Source organism: Cantharellus anzutake, assembly GCF_015039405.1.
Source record: "Cantharellus anzutake strain C23 chromosome Unknown EI90scaffold_83, whole genome shotgun sequence".
NCBI lineage: Eukaryota > Fungi > Basidiomycota > Agaricomycetes > Cantharellales > Hydnaceae > Cantharellus > Cantharellus anzutake.
In genome coordinates, this window is record NW_024067033.1 from 112,284 (window position 1) to 131,340 (window position 19,057).

Genomic DNA, 19,057 nt, shown 5'->3' on the forward strand with positions numbered 1-19,057 from the left:
CTGCATGAGCTTTTGGCTCCGCTCCGAGTGATGATCGTTCCTGGCCTGGGGCTGCATGTCATCGAGTTAACAACTTTGGACTCCTGTCCTGCACTGCACCGTTGAACCTATTGTCTTGACTGTCTCTACGAAGCAAATTACCCACACTTGTTGCTATTTTCCCTGCTTGTAGCCCTCATGCTTGATCAATTTTTCCCATGATCCCCATTGCTGCAATCCAGTGAAGAAGTGCTGGTACGGTGTGGGAAAGGGTCTGCATTACTTCATCATCTTGGGAGTCCAGCTCACAAAGGAGGGTGAGCCAATGACAGCACACAAACCTCAGCTGGGTCGACACCAACTTCCCGGGTTCAGGCTGGAGATTGGAAATGTCACGATTTATGTGGAAGTGCCATTCCGTTGGCGATTGATCCAGTATCATGCATTCCCCCAGTAGCTCCGACATTGCCAACAGCACGACTTCACATTTTGGAAAGAGCTTGAAGAATGTACTGAAGTAACTGGTAAATAAATCGGGCCGATTAACCATGAGATGGCTCATAGTTGGCCCCAAACCTCAGCAGCAACACTTCCTGGACAGTAGAGACGACGAACCAGCAATTGTACTATGTGTCTGCAGATCAACGGTGATAGCCAAACAGTGAACATTGGCGCGTACTTTGGTCAACCTGTATTGCGGGGACTCTTTTTCAATAGCACATAGAATTTGCGCAGCTGCAATGAGAGGAGGCGGGGTAGGGAAGACCATAATGGCCTCTACGCTGGCCCTTTTGTTTGCATAATCGAGGAGGTGGTCAAGTCGACCAGAAAGAGCAGCCTGTCAGGGTCCCACATTTTAGCTCTGGGGCCATCGTTAGAAGTTCATCATTACATACTGTATCTGTGGCACTCGACGTCCGGAAACCTTGTGCCACAAATGCCCGCAACGGGACCTGGCAGTCCAGTCTGCAATCCAACCAGAGGTAGAAGTCCTTCCCGTCGGCTCGAGCGACATGAAAGATGAGGAACTGACGTCACACTCCTAGAACATCCCCATATCGCTGAACAGACACAATCCTAGCATTAACAGCACGAGGACTGTTGAATAAACTTTCACTAAAAGTTCGTACAGGAAATTCTCGATATGGCCGAGAGTCCAAGCATTTCCGTGAAGAAAGCGCCTGCCGATGCAATGCTTGTGACTTTTTTCCTGAAGGACGAGGTAAAAGATTGGGCAATTGTGGACGAGGTTGATAATGAGGTGGAGGAACGAGGAACGAGAAAAGGGGCCACTGAGTGGGCTGCGAAGCGATGGTGTTTTTATGGAAAATGGGTTGTTGGAGGAAAGGTGTTCGGGCCCCGAGGAGGAAGTAATAGATGGGGCAACACTGATAAAGAAGTAGAGGAATGGGGAAGGGGGGTGTTAAGTCGACTGCGAAGCAATGGTGCTTTCATGGAAAACGCGTCATCATCGTCGGAAGGGTTCGAGTGAGGGCTCGATGCCGGCATTGAGCTATTAGAGTCAAATTGAGTGAAAGTTCAAGAGGTTACAAAACCCATCCTTCGAAGAGGAAACCGACGGAGGCTAGTTCAGGATATAAGGGAGGATCGATGATCACAGGGCCTAGCGAAGTCGAACTGAAAAACCGAAATGGTATCCGCGTTATTGAAAGAGTCTCTGGCAATTGTATGTTGGGATAGGGACAACACGGAGAGAGTTTCTAATAAGGGTATCGAAGGCTCGAACAGCAAGGCTCGCAGATACCACTCACCGCCAACAGAATCCACTTTCACCCGCATTCCGGGAGCCAGTAACGCTGCCGGGGGTTCCGGTAGCCTGGTTGTCGTTGCAGTAGAGATGTGGGCCGAACCTTCGTCCTCCGGAGGAATCAACGCAGGAAGGTCCATGTCCCCAGATAGAAGAAATCGGAGGCGGAAGATGATGACTTGGAAATAGAACTAGGCGCCAGAGCCTGCAGATTATCCTCAACAATTTGAGACCCCAAGTGGCATCGAAGTTGCGGTCGGGATATCCAGTCCAGTTAAAATTCTTGATATTTATCAGAATGATGGGGGGAGCTTGGCAACGTCTACGGAGCAGAGAGGCGAAGATTCGAGAAGCTCTGTCGGACTTGATCCTATTGCTGAGTGTACTGCAGCTAGGCGGCGGAGCATATCCATACTCACACCAAAGCTTCGTGCCTGAGATGTGCGCTTGTATGTAGTGTCTGTGCGCAATCGAGTAACACATGTAGTGGATGGTTAGCCATTCAATGGCAAGAGGTTCCCAAATCGAGCATCTCCAATTGAAAGCCACAGCCATGCCAAGCACTTGAGATCCGAGCCGGATCCCACAAAGGCTACAGGGGTCAAGCCCGTTCTCTGTCACTGTCCAGTCAACTGTGCGCTGCGAGCGGACTGAGTGTATGAACATCAGCACGAGTCTCAGCTTGCTGTACTTGCTTAGCACGGGGGCGTTGGGTTCAACACCTCCGAGATACTCCATTATAGACCCACTATGCAAGCTGGCCGATCTCCGGTATACGAGTCCGCTCCTAGTTATTCTCCACCTCTTCGTCCCAGTATCGTCCACTCTCAATCACTATGTGCCCTCCTATAAACCTGTGGCACGGTATGGACGCTGCGTGACACCCCTTGGTGGAACATCTCCATTCTACCCCGTCATATTCGCTTACAGACCATCCGCAAGGGATCCTACACAAATTCCTAGGTTCTGCGCATCAAATTGGGGTCTTACGTACCCCTCTCAATATTCATGTGCATGATTTCCTCCATTTTTACCGCCTCTCACACTCCCTGTAAATTAGCCCAGTGGTAGATTTACCTGTTCAGGTATTCGAGTGCGGACCTTATATAATGCCCGATGAGAGGCTAAGTGTTCATTCATGAGGCGCAGGTCCACAGGTAATCGGATAATCAGGATTGGTCATCATGAATAGGGCATTGAGATGACGAAAGGAAATGATAATGTCAATTCAACATGTCAAAAGGAGCAATTACATGCATATACCAAGAACCCGTTAATATGTAGTAAACTCTGATCAGGTTCGCCTCCGATCGCTAAAAGTTAAAAATTAGTCAAGTTAGAAATTATTATTGGCAGTTGCGATCCTTGTATATGCTCAGCAAATGTGGTTGTCATACCACGCAAGTGCTAAATGGAGGGGGGTACAAGTCCGTCTAAATTGATGAATGCGATCATCCCTCCCTCTCCACCAATGCTAACATGATTACCGTGTTCCGCGATTGGACAGCTAGGCTTGAAGTAGTCGGGTAGCCAACAGATGTGCAGGGAAAGGTTTTCGCGCTTGATGCAAAGAGCATTATGATCAAGAAAGAGATGGGTGGGTGAAGATGTGTGGAAGGATGTTGAAATTGGGTTGGATAGGTCGCTTAACTTTGGAAAGCTGAGATGTTTTGTCTCTTTCTGACCTCGGACGCGAAGTGTTAAGGCATCGGTGGAAAATAGCATTTGGTGAGGACGAAAGATCTCATTGAGCTGTGTCTGCTCAATGCAACTCCTGTCGGCAATGTCCCAGGCACACACTCTGCCATCCTTGGAGGCCGAAACAAGATGGCATCCATCAGGCGAAAATTCCACACAGGATATGGTGTCAACATGACCTTTCGTTGCCTTTGGCCCTCGAGTGGGTGATTCCATCGTTGCATCCCATACATGTACAGTGCCATCCAAAGATGCCGAGGCCAGATAACAACCATCTGGCGAAAATTTCACGGACCGAACCCCACCAGTATGCCCTTTCAGCTCTCGAAGAGGCGCTCCTGTTGCCGCATCCCAGATGCGCACTGTGCTGTCGTCTGAGGCCGAGGCCAGATGATGGCCATCCGGCGAGAAATCCAAGGAGTTGACACTCTCGGTATGTCCCTTCAGCTCTTGAAGCGGGACTCCTGTTGCCACATTCCAAACATGTATGGTATCATTCGACAAGGCTGAGGCCAGATAACATCCATCTGGCGAAAACTTCACAAAATAGACGTTGGAGGTCCGTTCCTGCAGTATTTGAAGAAGTGCTCCTGTCGATGCGTCCCAGATACGCACGTTGCTATCATCTGAGGCTAGATAACGCCCATCTGGTGAAAAGGAAACGGACAGAGCAATGATATCATCATTCTTCAATTCCCGGAGGGGCTTCCCTGTTACTGTATCCCAAACTTGCACAGTGCGATCATACGAAGCCGAGGCCAGACGAAGGCCATCAGGGGAAAATGTCACAAATCTCACCACGTCAGTATGCCCCTTCAGTTCTCGAAGGCATGCTCCCGTTACCGCATCCCAGAACCGCACAGCGCGATCATGCGATGCCGAGGCCAGATGAATGCCATCTGGTGAATATGCAACGGAATTGGCCTCACGAGTATGTCCCTTCATTTCCCGAAGAAGCGCTCTCGTCGCCGCATCCCAGATCCGTACAACACCATCCCCACAGGCTGAGACCAGATGACAGCCATCTGGAGAAAATGCCGCAGAGCGGGGTCTACTTGGGCTCTGGATTATCCCCGCTTGCGGTGACCATGGTTGGCTGCTATCGATTCCACGAGAAACAATACGGCATTTAACAGCCCCCTTCTTTGGAAATGTTGCATCCAACGCGCTACCTGATGGAATAAATGGATGGCTACTTCCAAGTGTAGATAAGGACGAGGCCGCTAATGCACTCCGGGATCGCTCGACTAGACAGAGCAGGTCGCGAATTACGTGACCTATACTATTGACTGCTTGAATGTCGACCTTCAAAACACCGAAGTGAGCCATATGCTAGTATCCAAGTAATTTTTGACGTACTAGCCACCGTTGTAGTTCTTTCATGCCTTGGCACGCTTGGTCAATTTCACCCATGATTCCCATTGCCGCAATCCAGTGGAGAAAGGCCGGGACAGCGTTGGAAAGGGCCTTCATTATTTCATCGTCGTGGTTCTCATCCGACTTTCAAAGGAGAGTAATCCAATGGAAACACACAAACTTCAGCTGCGTCGTCATCAGCCTCTCAAACTCAGGTTGGAGATCAGGAATTTCTGCATCTACTTGGAAACGCCATAGCGCTGGCAACTGATCCAGCACTGCACATCGCCCAAGCAGCTCCAACGAGAAGAGCACCATGTCCTTCCGGGGAGAGGGCTTGGAAAATGAATCGAGGTCACTTTTGAGCGAATCGTACATGACTGAGGATCGACGATGCACTGCAAGACCTTCCCGCAGCTGGTGGGGAGATTAGACGGTCCACAACTCAGACAGCGTGATTCACATACAGATGATTCCAAGAGGTTTATGATACTAGCATCTTCTTGGAGTTGTTCCAACGATGGGATGATCTGAACTAATTTACTGGAAAACAGAAAGTTAACAGGAATTTCGCATAAAGTGCCGTTCAGATTTACTAACTCGGTGAAATCGTGCGAGAAGATCCGTGCGCCTTTAATTCCATAGATTCCATGTAGGTGTTCGTGTAATGTCCGTTGCAATACAGCAAGGAGTGCTTGAGTGGATGTGGAGATTTGGAATGCATCGGGTGGGGAAGTGTGATAAGCGGGCTGATGGCTCGGACAGGATCAGTTACACTGAGTGCGGCACGAGGGCCATTCTCTCACAAGGTGATGTTTTATAGTATCAAGGACGGACTTTATAGCCTTCCTTAGCTTTGAGTCGTCCATTGAATCAGCGAAGCTTGGAATGGTCTCCAATTTGTTATTAATGTCTTTTGTAATGTGCGAATACGTCAGGACTTTAATCCGTTCTCGTCTCTCAGAACCGATTGTGGAATGGTTAAGAGACCCTCTCTCATACTTTGCCCCAAACATCCGCACTAACATTTCCTGGGTGGTGGAGGCGAAAAACCAACAATTTTCCTATATGGAGCTAATGGTCAACTGATGATGAAACAGGGCCGGACACCGACGCTCACTTTGGTTAGCTTGTAATCAGGAGCTTCCGCTGCGATAGCATACAGAATTTGTGCAGCCACGATCAAAGGAGCAGGAGTAGGGAAGACCATGACAGCCTCTACGCCGGACTTGGTGTTGGTGAAATCAAGAAGGTGGTCGAGTCTGCCAGAAACAGCAGCCTATCGAGTAGCACCGCCTCTTAGCTGCGGTAAAGACATCAAAGGGTTTGTTACATACCGTATCTATCGCGTGTGACGTTCCCAAATCCCGTACTCCAAACAACCACAACGGGACTTTGTGGTCCCGTCTGCGATCCAACCGAACATAGAATTCCCTTCCGTCGGCTCGAGTGACATGGAGGATGAGAAATCGATGCGGCACCCCTTGAAGATCGCCATATCGTTGGACGGACACGATCCTGGCATTAGCAGCACGACGACTATTGAATAAGCTCTCGCAGAACGTTCGCACAGAAAAGATTCGATATGGCCTCGAATCCAAGCATTCGGCGAAGAAAGCGCCTGCCGACGCAATGCTTGCAACTCTCTTCCTTAAAGACGATGTGAACGATGCAGAAGATGTAAAAGATGGGGCGATTGTGGATGAACCATCGGATAAAGTGGGTGTTGACCAGGAAAATGGGACGCTAAGTCGGTCACGAAGCGTTGTAGAAGATGTGTCATCGGGCAGGGGAGGCTCGAGTGAGGGCTCGATTCCCTCATCAAGCTTTAAAACTCGGATGAGTGAGGATTCAAGGCATCATAATATTGATTCTTACTTCGAAGAGAAAATCGTCGACCGAGGCACGTTCTGGGAAATCAGGAGGCTCGGTCGCTACCGGCAAAACGCTTGGCGAAGTCGAGCTTGAAGCGAAGGAGGGGATCGTGTCATGGAAATATCCTTCGGGGCCACGCTGAGACGGTAATAACATAGCGATCGCTTCTGATAAGGAGGTCGATGGCTTGAACAAGAAGGACCCAAGGCTCTGCAAATAGCTGACTCACTATCGACGGAATTGGTGGCATTTTCGGTGGCATTTCCAGCGCCAGCAACACCATTTCCGGAGTCCTGGTGGTTTGGCGTTATTGCAGCGGACGTAATAGAGGTCTGGGCCGAGCCTTCGTCCTCCGGAAGAAGCAATGTAGGAACGTCCATGTCTCTAGATAGAAGAGATCGAAGGTGGAGGATGACTTGGAAATGGAACTAGGCACGCGCTAGGCTTGTCAGCATTGCGACAAAGCCATCGCCGTTGGGAGCCGCAGCGGAGGAAAAAAGAGCAAGGTATCAACCTACTGCAAATTATCTGAGACCTTAAGTTGTGTGGCGTTGAAGCCGTCCGTCGCCGAGGTGTCCGATCCCGTCAAAATTATTATCAGGAATGGTGGGGGAGATCAGCAATGTCTACGAAGCAGAGGCGAAGATTCGAGAAGACGTGCGGCAAAGGTGGGGGTATTAGGGAAATGACCACGTGGATGCAGGCAGGGAAAGAAGCTCTTCATTTGCTTGTGAAGGTTTGGACTTAATCCCATTGCGGAATATTACTGAGTGTACCGCCATTGTCTCGAACAACTATCACTACGCACCGACCACAACCGACTGCGGCAAAAATAAAATAAAATAAAATACACAAGGTAAGTTTCAAATATGATTCAAAGACCGTCCCTTCCGCCAGAACGGCCTCATTCTCGGGACGAGTCACCTGGGAGAAACAGCCCCAACCCCGACCCGCCATCCACACCCAAGAAGAGGAAAAGGGTCTTCTCTCCTGACAGCTCCCCTAGCTCCTCACCAGCCACCCCAAGGGCACATAGGTTCCCTGGCAACATAAGCTGGGACACCGAAGCCGAACACTCTAGCGAAAAACACCGAGAATACACCAGAACCATCAACCGATACATTGACAACATCTCCAGTTACATGCGCAAACACCAAGATATCACTAATGAACTCAAAGAAGAAGGCCTCTCAGACACAACCAAACGCAATCTGGCCAACCTCCTAGCGGACCTCAACATCAGCGCATGTGACATCGAAAAACTACAGGACCCAACTGCCCCAACTGCCCCACCAGCCCCAAGCCACAACCCAGAGCCCCAGAAGGCCCTGGCCGACGCAATCGCTATCGCCAAACAACTCACCGACACAAATGCATCGCTAGTAAAACAGCTCGAAATAGCGAGAACCAATGCACCCACACGTGCCACCAACACAACCACAACCAACGTAGAACACCAATCACCCGACTACCAGCAGGACTTCCCTACAGCCACAGAATCCATCCGCGCATCTAACACGTATGCGCAGGCAATCCAGAGTAACGGTAATGTCCCCCCACCCAAAAGATTTCCCAGAAAATCCGTCCCACTGCCCCGTGCCCCCTCACAACCCTCAGATAGAAACCACCCGGCTCGCCTTATCATCATGTCCAGACAAAAACTCCCAACCGAAAACCGGAAATTTGGCCCAGAAATGATCAAAGCTGTCAACGAAGCACTATGGCATGCAGGTCTAGACCGCAACCTTAGCATCATGGACATCGCGATGACGACAACAAACAACATCGTACTCACCGGCGCAGGGCAGACAATAGCAACAGACCTCCAAGAACACACCTCCAAGATTATGGAGATCCTAGACCCGAACAACACCATAGACCACTTCCAGGGATTCCCCGACAAACAATTATACAAGGTCAAACTCGACAATGTCCCCATGCGATCCACCTCCAACGGTTTTGCCATCAACTACACCCCGGAGGCGATTCTCTCAATCCTCCGCAGCAACTACCAAGACTGGGATGAACTATACTCCCCGGACAGGGAACCCTCATGGCTAGTGAAATCTCGTGACAAGGAGAACTCGACCCTAGTCTTCACGTTCGACTCCCATGAAAAGGCCCAAAGATTTCTCAAAGCCAGCTGTTTCCTCTGTCTAGGCAACCGATGCACAACATCAACATTCGAAGAAAGAAAGAGGGCCTTCTACTGCAGCCTATGTGGATCACTGAACCACCGTACAACGGACTGCACCAAACCAAGATGCCTCAAATGCGCTGATGAAAACCACACAACAACGGAACACCCAGTTGACACCCCGATGAAGTGCGTTAACTGTGGTAAAAACCACGAATACAACGATAGGAACTGCACAGTGTACATGAAAAAGATGGGTATTCCTCTCCCGAAACTGACCTTAAAAGTCTCCAGACGAAAAGCCTTAAACCCCAACAACTCTGGAAAAACCACCCTCACCCCTCACATCCAACCTGAAAGCGACACAGCAGACAATGTCCCACCAAACACACCGACTCCCCAATGAGGAACAGACTCTCCCACATTAACATCTTCAGTCTCAACGTAGCGAGGTCTCCAATCATACATACCTCAGCCTTACACGTCGCATCCACTCACCCCAACATTAGGTTTGACATCATCCTGATACAGGAACCCTGGTGGGGCCGCCCCAACGACACATGGCTATCATGTAACCTAACAGGATGGACACCCATCCTCCCGACAGCGAATCCCATAGAGGAAGGAGAAAGACCTAGAGTTTTCGCATACCTGCGCCAAAACTCAGGTATCATCATCACACCCAGAACAGACATACTGAACCACCTTGACATACAGATCCTAGATATATCGATACAAAGGAACAACCAGAGCATCCGCATATACAATATCTACAACCAACTCCTGCAAGACTCGCAAGCAGGCATCCACTCGATAGACATTCTATGTGCCACTTCTCTTGATCCACTGACCCCCACAATCCTCACAGGAGATTGGAACACCCACCATCCAGACTTCAACCAACTACCAGCAAACCGGGCAGCCACTCCCAGAGACACCCGCACAGCGGAATGGACCCATGAAAACGGTTTAAACCTAATTAATGAATGGGACCAAACCACCCGGATCTCCCACGATGGCTCCTCAGAATCAGCACTCGACCTGACGTTCACTAACTACCTAGCCACACACCAAGATGTCATCAGCCACTGGACTATTGACCCCTCAATCAACTGCGGATCCGACCATTTTACTACAACTTTCCAATTGAACCTAGATACAGCCCAAACTACTGAACCGGAACACCCAGAAAAATTCATGTGGAGAAAACTAGACCAAACAAACTTCACCAAATCGATCGAAAAAAGACTCAGCCTAAACACCCATGAATACCAACATTCATTCCAACCAATCCTCAACTGGCGCAACCAACTTCCGACACATGAACAAATTGACTCAGCAGTTGAGAAGCTACAAAACCACATACGAGAAGCAGCAGAAGAGAACTGCCCACGGAGGAAACCGCACAAGCGTGCCAAACCCTTCTGGTCGATCGAATTAACCAATGCCAGAATAGACATAGTGAACACCAGAGAACTAGCCCGTGTGGAGAAATCAGCAACGGGTGCCATAACAGAACAAACCAAGAACAACATGAAACACGCAGCAGCTCGGTTCAAGAGACTATTCCGAAAGACAAAAAAAGCGTTCTACACTGAAGTGGCCAGAAACACTAATAATTCTAACTTTTGGCCCCTAGTACAGTGGAGCACAGGATCCTGGAACTACCTCACCCCACACATAAGCCGCAGCAATCACCTCCCCCACGTGATCACCCACCAAGACAAAATCAACACTCTCCGCACCCACCTCCTCCCCCGCCCACCGGATATCCACAACCCACCCCCCATAAATCTCAACTCCAACGAAGAGGATATCCCATGGGACCCGATAACAAAGGGAGAAATCAGACGCGCCATACTCAAAGCGGCATCGTACAATGCCCCAGGCCCCAGGAAACTAAGCGGCATCGCCTACAAGATAGCCTGGACCATGGCCGAAAAAGAAATTACGTCAATCATCCAAGCAGCCATAGAAACTGGCTACCACCCTGCCCAATTTCACGATGCCCTAGTTATAACCCTCTGCAAACCCAACAAACCGGACTACACCCACCCACGCGCATACAGACCCATACAACTCCTAGAAGTACTAGGAAAGGTAATTGAAAGAATAATATCTAACTGCTTATCATACTATGCCAGCCAGCATGAACTCCTGCCGACTAACCAGTTTGGCGGCATGAAGGGCAGGTCAGCAGATGATGCCACCCTCTCAGTTGTACACGACATTGAGGCCGCGCTCAACCACAAACTAGTGGCCACCTCACTCACCTTTGACATCACCGGTTTCTTTGACTTCGTCTCCCATCCCCACCTCCTCAACACACTGCGCGACAAGCAAATCCCCCCCCCATTGTGAAATGGGTGGCATCCTTCCTAAGTGACCGCCGCACAGCGCTAATCCTAGATGGCATCCAAGATGAGATGAAACCCACACTAACTGGCATCCCCCAAGGCAGCTGTGTCTCACCCGTCCTAGCAGCCTATTTCTCAGCACCCCTGATGAATGCTATCAACTCAGCCACCAAAGTAGAAAACCTCCCGGCACGAACCAAAAACTCAATACTATCAGACTCCCCAAAACAAACCAACACAATTCTTTATGTAGACGACGGCAACATTCTCATCATTTCTAAGACTATTGAAACCAACATCAAATTGGCAAGATACTCGTACTTAGCCACAGAGAACTGGGTTAGAGACAGAGGCCTGTCGTTAGACACACTCAAAACAGGGCTCATCCATTTCACGCACTCCAGACAAACCCATCTTGACCTTAACATACCAGCACGCAACAATCGCCCAAGCTTCACCATAAAACACTCAAAGGAGATCAAATGGCTCGGTATTACATGGGACACCAAGCTATCATTCACCCCACATGTGCGTAAAGTATGTGCCAAAGCCACAAAAGCAGCCAACGCCCTAGCCATATTGGGGAACTCGGTCAGTGGAATGCACCAAACACAGAGACGTCTGATCTACTTAGGGGCCATTGTACCCATGATGACATATGGAGCCCCAACCTGGTGGCGCAACAAGAAATCCCACTCTCAGCTACTAACCCGAGTCCAAAACATAGCCTTACGATTCATCTCAGGAGCATTCCGAACCACCCCAACATATGCCCTAGAACTAGAATGCAGCATCCCCCAATAGACATCACCCTAGACTACATAATCCGCCGAGCCACCCTACGCTTCGCCAGACTCGATACCAATAACCCAATCATATCCCGCATACCCCTGAAAAGCAAATATTCATCCCCTCAGACATGAACACCCCCCCCATCCCGATACCACACCCTAAAAGAAGAAACCTAAAAAACAAAGAGAAACAGGAAAAAAGAAAAGAAAAAGACCAAAATAGCACGCAAATTTGGAGAATGGCAAAAGAAATCGAAACAGAAATGGAACCAACAACATTATGGCCAGCACCACCATGGGCAAAAACAATAGACGACTTAGAAGGAAGAGTAAAGATAGAAATACCAACCAACGAACCAGGAGAATCAGCCAAAAAGACCTGGGCAAAGGAACACAAGAACGGATTAAAAAAATGGAAACACGATGAGTCCCACATCCTACTATACACCGATGGCTCACTTGCGCACGACCAGGGCATCCGAAAAACGGGATACGGGTTTGCAGCCTACCAAAAGGCACGTGTCATATTCGAAGGGAAGGGGGGAACAGGACCTAGAGCAGAGGTGTATGATGCGGAAATGGAGGGACTAGCGCAAGGATCAGCTAACCTCAAGATCTGGCTCGACGAGCACTACCAAAAAGGAGACAAACTCACCCTCTCAATCTTCTCCGATAACACTGGAGCACTCCAGCGCATAATGGCCACGTCCCCAGGACTGGACATCCAACAATCACTCCGATTCCGCAACACCATCCTCCTCCTTCTTTCAGAACGCCCCCTCTGCGACGTAATTATAAAGTGGGTCCCAGGACACGAAGATATCAAAGGGAACGAACGGGCAGACACCCTAGCCAAAGAAGGCTCCAACCTGCCATCCGAATACCCGTACAGTACCTCAGCGGCATTCATGAGAAACCTAAACAAACGCCAATATAAGGACGAATGGATCTCTCGCTGGAACACTGACCCTATACAACAAAAGCCATCAGAATACCGAAGCTGTAACTGCATAGAACCGCAACTGCGACCAACAAAGCGGTTCAAGTCCCACTCCCGCAAATCCTTCAGCCGCCTACATCAGCAAACCCAACCAGGAGGTATGAGAGCTCATAGAGCTCTCAGAGCTCACAGAGCTATGAACTTTGAAAATTGCAGGTCCCCCTCTCTGAGAGCTCGGGAAAGTAGCTCAAAGCTCTGAGAGCTCCGAAAAGTAGTCAAAGCTCTGAGAGCTCATAGAGATATATTTGTCCACAGAGGACTATTAGCTCTATGAGCACCCTGAGCCCATGTTTAATTCGCAAAAATTCAAAAAAATAAAAAGCTTGACTACAGTATCATGTGACTGGCCACAGTCAAGTTCCTACCCTAGGGTCAACTGGACAACAGTCTACTTAACTCACAACCCCTCATGTGGCACTGCACACCAAGGGCACACAACCCAATTGATATATACACTGAATTTAGGGTTATAAATAGGGTTAATCCGAAATTACTTAGGGGAAAATGGGGGGAGAATGAGGGGGAGAATGAGGGGGAAAATGGGGGGGGGAAATGAGGGGGAAAATAGGGGAGAAAGGGGGGGAAAATGAGGGGAAAATTGAGGGGGGGGAATGGGGGGGAATTGGGGGGGGGGGAATGAGGGGAAATTAAAGGGGGGAAATGGGGGGAAAATGAGGGTGTTAAAATGCGGGGATTCGGACGACTCCGGAGTGGAATCGGAGACTTAGCATGGAAGGACCTTGGCCTCAGCGACTCAGGCGGAGCACTGTGCCATTGCTGGTTGTCCTAGGGGTCCCTAATTTCGGATCTAGCAGAGGGAAAGTCTCTTGGGGGGAATTCAAGTCGATTTCGGACTGAGGTTACAAGTTACTAGGTACATTGTATATAAGGAGGGGTCCGGAATCAAAAGGAACAAGGGTAGGACGAAAGGAGACAAAGGGAGATGGAAAGAGGAACAACACCGAGGGTCAAGTGTTTGACTCAATGGTGTTTCCCAAAGGAGGAATGAAGGGCCAAGGCCCAAGAAGGAAGGAAGGAGGATGGGAGTCGGGAATGGCTAGCTGACTGAATAGAAAGGAAGCAGCAGCCCAAATAGGAATGAGGGAGAATAGCGGAATTGAAATGGACAATGCAATAGTTGCAAGGTCCGGAGTAAGTCCGGAAAGTCCGAACTCGGAGGTTAAACTCCGGAATATTGGCAAAGGTAATTAAATGGAATGAGCTAACCAATACAATGGGTATAAGCGGAGGTGGGGTCAAAGTCCGAGGTCGGAGCTAAGACCGGAGGTTCCGGAGACGAGACGTGAACGGGATACCGGAGCGGAGGTCCGGAGTCGGGAGCATAGGTTTTGCGTACTCCTCTGGAAGGTGTCGAGGTTGGGGTCGGACCCGGAATGTTCCGGAGTCGGACTGAAGGTGGTGTCCGAGCCGGAGGTGGGATAACCTCTTGGGAGTCGGCAAGGAGAAGGTGACGGAAGGGAAGTAGGGCTCCGGAAGTCGGAGTTCGGAGTTCCGGGAGCCCGGAGCGGAGGTCGGGATTGTATGGATATGACATTGACCACCTTCATCCCCGTGAGAACCAATTCAATCGTGGGGTATGCATGTCCCCAAAACGGGCTCTCGGCCAAAGCTGGGCCAGCCGTTTCATTCACAAACCGCACATAACTGGATGCGGTGGGACGGTGACAGCCGAACCGAAAAGACCTCCCGCAAGCCACCAGACCTTCGGTCGTTTTTCCGTCACTCATCTGAATCTTCTCTAGTGATTCCATTTTAATGCATTCCCCTTTCTTTCATATAGAACGGAATGGTTCGAGAAGTATCGATACGTGTTGAGCTCCGCCCTTGACGCCGGGTGAGTAAAAGATATTGGCATTGTGAGGAAGCAACACACTGATTCTTGAACTTCAGTACGAGTGTCAATGCATTGTTAGTTTATCTGATTTTGGCTTTAATTTTGGGTGGTTGGGAGGCACCTCATTGGTGGCTGAATTCTGCTCAGGATGTTGAGCATTGCAAACCTGGTTCATAACTGCGCAGATAATGAATACATAGACACAACCTGACTGAACCGTGCGCGACACAAGTAAAAACAACGAATCTCGCACCCTCCCGCCCATGGCGCGAAAGAGTCCTGGGTACAGGATGAGTGACAGCGTTGTGCCTCGGTGAATATTAATATTGCAACCATATCATATCAGCGCTCACAACAACGGTCGCATCAAATAATTATGCACAGTACATAGAAAGTGCATCGAATCCGCATTGTGCTCCGTTAAATTATCACCGAAGTTCGATGACAACTGCACGTCAAGAACACCGGCGGCCAAGTGGAAATGGCGGTCACATCACCTAACTCAAAAAAGAAACGTCGACCTCGGAACGGGCTTATCACGGGTCCCTTAAATTTGCATCCGAAGGGTGATACCCTCCCTCTCCTCTGTGAACGTCGTTGTAGGTAAGGTGCGTCAATCGACGTCCTCAACATCAGGATAACTGTCAGAGACGGGATTATTGTCGGAGTCGGAAGTACTGTCAGAGTCTGGAATATTGTCAGAGTGAGGAATATTGTCAGAGCCAGGCAGACTGTCAGAAGTCGGACTGAAGACGGAATGGGTTTCTGTCTGAGTCGGGGTCGGAGTTGATGCAGAGGTCTGTTGGAGCATGCGTGCAGATATGTGGGCGGAAATGTGCGGCGCGTCCGGAAGCGCTGTTCAAGGTTAGCAGAGTGGGATCGCGGCCTCAGCGACTCAGGTGGAGCGCTGTGCCCTGAGCTTGACGTTTGGGGGAGATCCCGTATTTACGGATTGACACTCACAGCGGACTTCAAACAAGACTTGCAGGCGGAGCGGACCTATAGGAGGAGCACGGACTCCGCGAGCACGGACTCAGAGGGGGGGAAGCCCCCTTTGCAGAAGGAGGGACTCAGAACAGACAGGGGGGTACTCTAGTTGATTTCAGACTGAGGTCCCCAAAAGTATTTACAAGGTATATAAATAGGCAAGAGGGAATATAGAAAGGCCGGTCAGTCCGGCGTGGTCCGGCGTGGAGATAAGTGGGGATTGTCAAACTAAATAAGGACAAGAGCCCGGGAACTGGAAAGGAGGAACAGATCACTAAACAATAAGTGGCAAGGGTTATTGATGAATAACTGAATGAGATCAATAACCTAGTGCCAATAAAGAGGGGATCAAATGCCGATATTGGCAGGGAAGCAAACAATAAATGGCACTCGGCAAGGAATGAATGATAAGCTGCCAAGTGACAAATGGCCAGAGGAAAAGCGGAGGTCAGCATGCGGCGCCGATACAAGTCCGCAAATAAGCGGGGTCGGTGCGGTGCCGACACAAGTCCGCGAACAGAAGTTGATCTGCCAGCACTGTCACACAAGGACAGCATGAAGGCCAACAGAGGTACAGAGGGGGGTGGGAGTGTTGACCTGACCAGAGGTGTCAAGGGCAACCAGAAGTGGCCAGAAGGTGCAGAGATGGGCAGAGGGTGCGGAGTGGGCAGAGGGTGCGGAGTGGACGGAAGCGGGGCATGGCTGTGACCACATAGTGGGAAGCGATGAGTGTGGTTCAGATGGAGACAAGGCAGGCGTGACTGAATGCCGGGAGCGCCAAGGGCTCAGGAACTGGAGGTAAGGTCGGAATACCGGCAGGGTCTAGGTTCTGATTCTTGGCCAAGTCTCACACAGTAAGGCAGGGGGCCAGACATGGGGTTGGGGGCTGGTTAGGATGGGTTTCGGGTCGGCGGATTCGCCTATCGGCATTGGTTCGCCGCTGACGGAGCCCCGGGATTTGTCGGTCATGACAATAACCGTACGTTGCACTACAGACCCATCCTCTATTCCTTGGGTGTTCTACTTCCTATTTATTGCCATAAGTGGCATATTCGGTAAGCTCGAAATCCATCGTTGGCATCATTCCCAGCCCTGCACCTAACAGAACGCAATACATTCGCCTCCAATCTCGTTATAGATATCATTAAAAAGGACCACTCTTTGTATTTAACTGAAATCCACTGGAGGCGCTTAGCGCGTTGCTAGTGCACCACGGTTAATGACAGGGATCCCCCCAATCAACCCAGCCCTCTGAGTACACCATCTATGTAGAGTAACGGTTTCTCCAGGCCGTTCTGTATATTCTGCGTGAGGATTTGGGGCTTGTCCGTGGAGATACCTGCAGAGGGCCGGAGGTTGCACCTAGCACCGCTGGTACTCGCGGTTGTTTGGTTCGTCTGGGCCACCCGCCGCAAAAACCGATCCCCTGCTCCGATTCCGTGCCATACATTGACAGCTATACACCTTCCTAGGCCCCCATCAAAATCTTTTACCCAAACGGTCGCACCGACACGCAATTCCCCTCCCTGCTTGCTTGCACACCGACCCTCAGATCTCGCTGTCTGCACTCATACACCCTAAAACGCTCTGTGTGTTGTCTTTTGTTATCGAACGGGTGCAAAAGATCTCAGTGAGCAGAACCATTGGGTGTTTGCCACGATCCTCTACACCCTCGTATTACGCGCTATCCCCTTGTCCAATCCGTATCAGTGGGACCGTATTCATATTTGCTGTCTGCTGTCCAGTCGTATCATACACACACCTTCCTAGGCCCCCATCAGAACATCTTACCCAAATGGTGTATTGCATTACACACCGACACGCGATTCCCCTCCCTGCTTGCTTGTGCACTGACCCTCAGATCTCGCTGTCTGCGCTTATACATCCCTAAAACGGCGACAAACGCTCTGTGCATTGTCTTCTGTCATCGAACAGGCATCAAATGGGTGCAAAAGATCTCAGAATTGTTGAGTATCCGCCACGATCCTCTACACCACGCGCTATCCTCTTGTCCAATCCGTATCAGTGGGACCGTATTCATATTCGCTATCCGCTGTCCAGCAATCATGCACCCCTGGTACTCGCAGTTGTTTGGTTTGTCTGGGCCACCCGCTGCAAAAGCACTCCGATCTCGTGTCATACTGTTGTAACTCAGGTTATGGCACCTCTGAGATGAACTGTAATGTTTATACAAGAGTAGAAACAGATAGAGTTCATCTCTGCAGTCATGTGACACATAAAAAGAAAAGAAAAGGAAATCAAACAAGAGGTAGATGCACTACAACACATACATACACCTTCCTAGGCCCCCATCAAATCATCTTACCCAAACGGTGTATTGCATTACACACCGACATGCAATTCCCCTCCCTGCTTGCTTGCACACTGACCCTCAGATCTCGCTGTCTGCGCTCATACATCCCTAAAACGGTGACAAACGCTGTGTGCGTCGTCTTTTGTCATCGAACGGGCGTCGAATGGGTGCAAAAGATCTCAGAATTGTTGGGTGTTCGCCACGATCCTCTACACTCTCATATCGCGCACTATCCTCTTGTCCAATCCATATCAGTGGGACCGTATTCATATCCGCTGTCCAGCAACCATGCACCCCTCAATCGGCGCTAAAGTGACATCAGAAACGGTACAGTTGGGCTGGGACTTCAACCCAACATGTGCCCTCGCCACTGCCTGCCACTGAATATCCAATACCCAAAGACCTTTATAAGACCAGTGCCCGTGCTATACATATATTCCTCAGCGCTGAGCGAGCACCAGTAATCACCCTTCTTCGCTGCAAATCGCCCCGTTTGGTATCCGTTCCTATTGGTATGTACTACAGCTACACACATGAATATGCAGCTGAGTGCATGTCTCTCTTACAGGTCGGCTACCAGCGTAACTCGGCCGATATACCCACACTTGTTGGGGGAGACCTATCCCGTTCTGCTCCTTTGACCCGAACCCATTAGTTTCTTTAGCAGCTACTCCCATGCCGAGGCATAAGCCTGTAATTCCACCCCTTACTACTTCGCCTGTGAAAAAATATCAGCCATATAATTTAAAAAGACCTAAAAAATATGCCGATTTCCTTGGCCCCCAATCCGCACCTGAATCCAAACCCTCAACGTCCAAAAAGAAAGGACCTAAGCACGTCCCAGCCGCTGAAGTCCCTATTTCCCAGCCGTCACGACGCATTGAGATAGCAAACGCCAGCGGCACCGTGATGATGCAACGCTGGGGGCCTGGCATTGAGC

At 50.0% G+C, this 19,057-nt stretch overlaps 5 protein-coding genes across 5 annotated transcripts; 3 read left to right on the forward strand and 2 right to left on the reverse strand.

Annotated features, from left to right (window-relative positions):
* Positions 1 to 521: 521 nt before the first annotated feature.
* Positions 522 to 994, reverse strand: EI90DRAFT_3132014 (uncharacterized protein; the record flags this gene model as incomplete). Its single annotated transcript, XM_039064445.1, has 3 exons — positions 522 to 605; positions 659 to 817; positions 872 to 994. The coding sequence occupies 3 exons, from the start codon at positions 992 to 994 to the stop codon at positions 522 to 524; spliced, it is 366 nt and encodes a 121-aa protein (XP_038910274.1).
* A 129-nt stretch (positions 995 to 1,123) lies between these two features.
* Positions 1,124 to 1,936, forward strand: EI90DRAFT_3132015 (uncharacterized protein; the record flags this gene model as incomplete). The annotated part of the gene is made up of 3 exons (XM_039064446.1): positions 1,124 to 1,467; positions 1,524 to 1,666; positions 1,719 to 1,936. The coding sequence occupies 3 exons, from the start codon at positions 1,124 to 1,126 to the stop codon at positions 1,934 to 1,936; spliced, it is 705 nt and encodes a 234-aa protein (XP_038910275.1).
* Positions 1,937 to 2,297: 361 nt separating this feature from the next.
* EI90DRAFT_3080927 (uncharacterized protein) lies at positions 2,298 to 2,837 on the forward strand. The gene has a single exon (XM_039061921.1). The coding sequence runs from the start codon at positions 2,406 to 2,408 to the stop codon at positions 2,763 to 2,765; it is 360 nt and encodes a 119-aa protein (XP_038910276.1). The 5' UTR covers positions 2,298 to 2,405; the 3' UTR covers positions 2,766 to 2,837.
* A 1,841-nt stretch (positions 2,838 to 4,678) lies between these two features.
* Positions 4,679 to 6,360, reverse strand: EI90DRAFT_2610070 (uncharacterized protein). Its single transcript, XM_039053324.1, has 7 exons — positions 6,139 to 6,360; positions 5,922 to 6,080; positions 5,608 to 5,865; positions 5,402 to 5,550; positions 5,269 to 5,344; positions 4,805 to 5,218; positions 4,679 to 4,750 (listed from the first exon to the last, which is right to left on the reverse strand). The coding sequence occupies exons 2-6, from the start codon at positions 6,009 to 6,011 to the stop codon at positions 4,949 to 4,951; spliced, it is 843 nt and encodes a 280-aa protein (XP_038910277.1). The 5' UTR covers positions 6,012 to 6,080; positions 6,139 to 6,360; the 3' UTR covers positions 4,679 to 4,750; positions 4,805 to 4,948.
* A 5,161-nt stretch (positions 6,361 to 11,521) lies between these two features.
* Positions 11,522 to 11,890, forward strand: EI90DRAFT_2882680 (uncharacterized protein; the record flags this gene model as incomplete). The annotated part of the gene is made up of 1 exon (XM_039053932.1): positions 11,522 to 11,890. A coding segment is annotated over one exon (369 nt), but the record flags the coding sequence as incomplete, so codon positions are not given.
* Between the last annotated feature and the right edge of the window lie 7,167 nt (positions 11,891 to 19,057).

Bases quoted from the DNA above. Each gene is read 5' to 3' on its own strand.
- EI90DRAFT_3080927 (XM_039061921.1), top strand. From the start codon at position 2,406: ATGAACATCAGCACGAGTCTCAGCTTGCTGTACTTGCTTAGCACGGGG.
- EI90DRAFT_2610070 (XM_039053324.1), bottom strand. From the start codon at position 6,011: ATGGTCTTCCCTACTCCTGCTCCTTTGATCGTGGCTGCACAAATTCTG. The intron at 5,866-5,921 runs GTGAGCGTCGGT...AGCTCCATATAG, and splicing joins CTGATTACAAGCTAACCAAA to GAAAATTGTTGGTTTTTCGC. The intron at 5,219-5,268 runs GTATGTGAATCA...TCTCCCCACCAG, and splicing joins TAAACCTCTTGGAATCATCT to CTGCGGGAAGGTCTTGCAGT.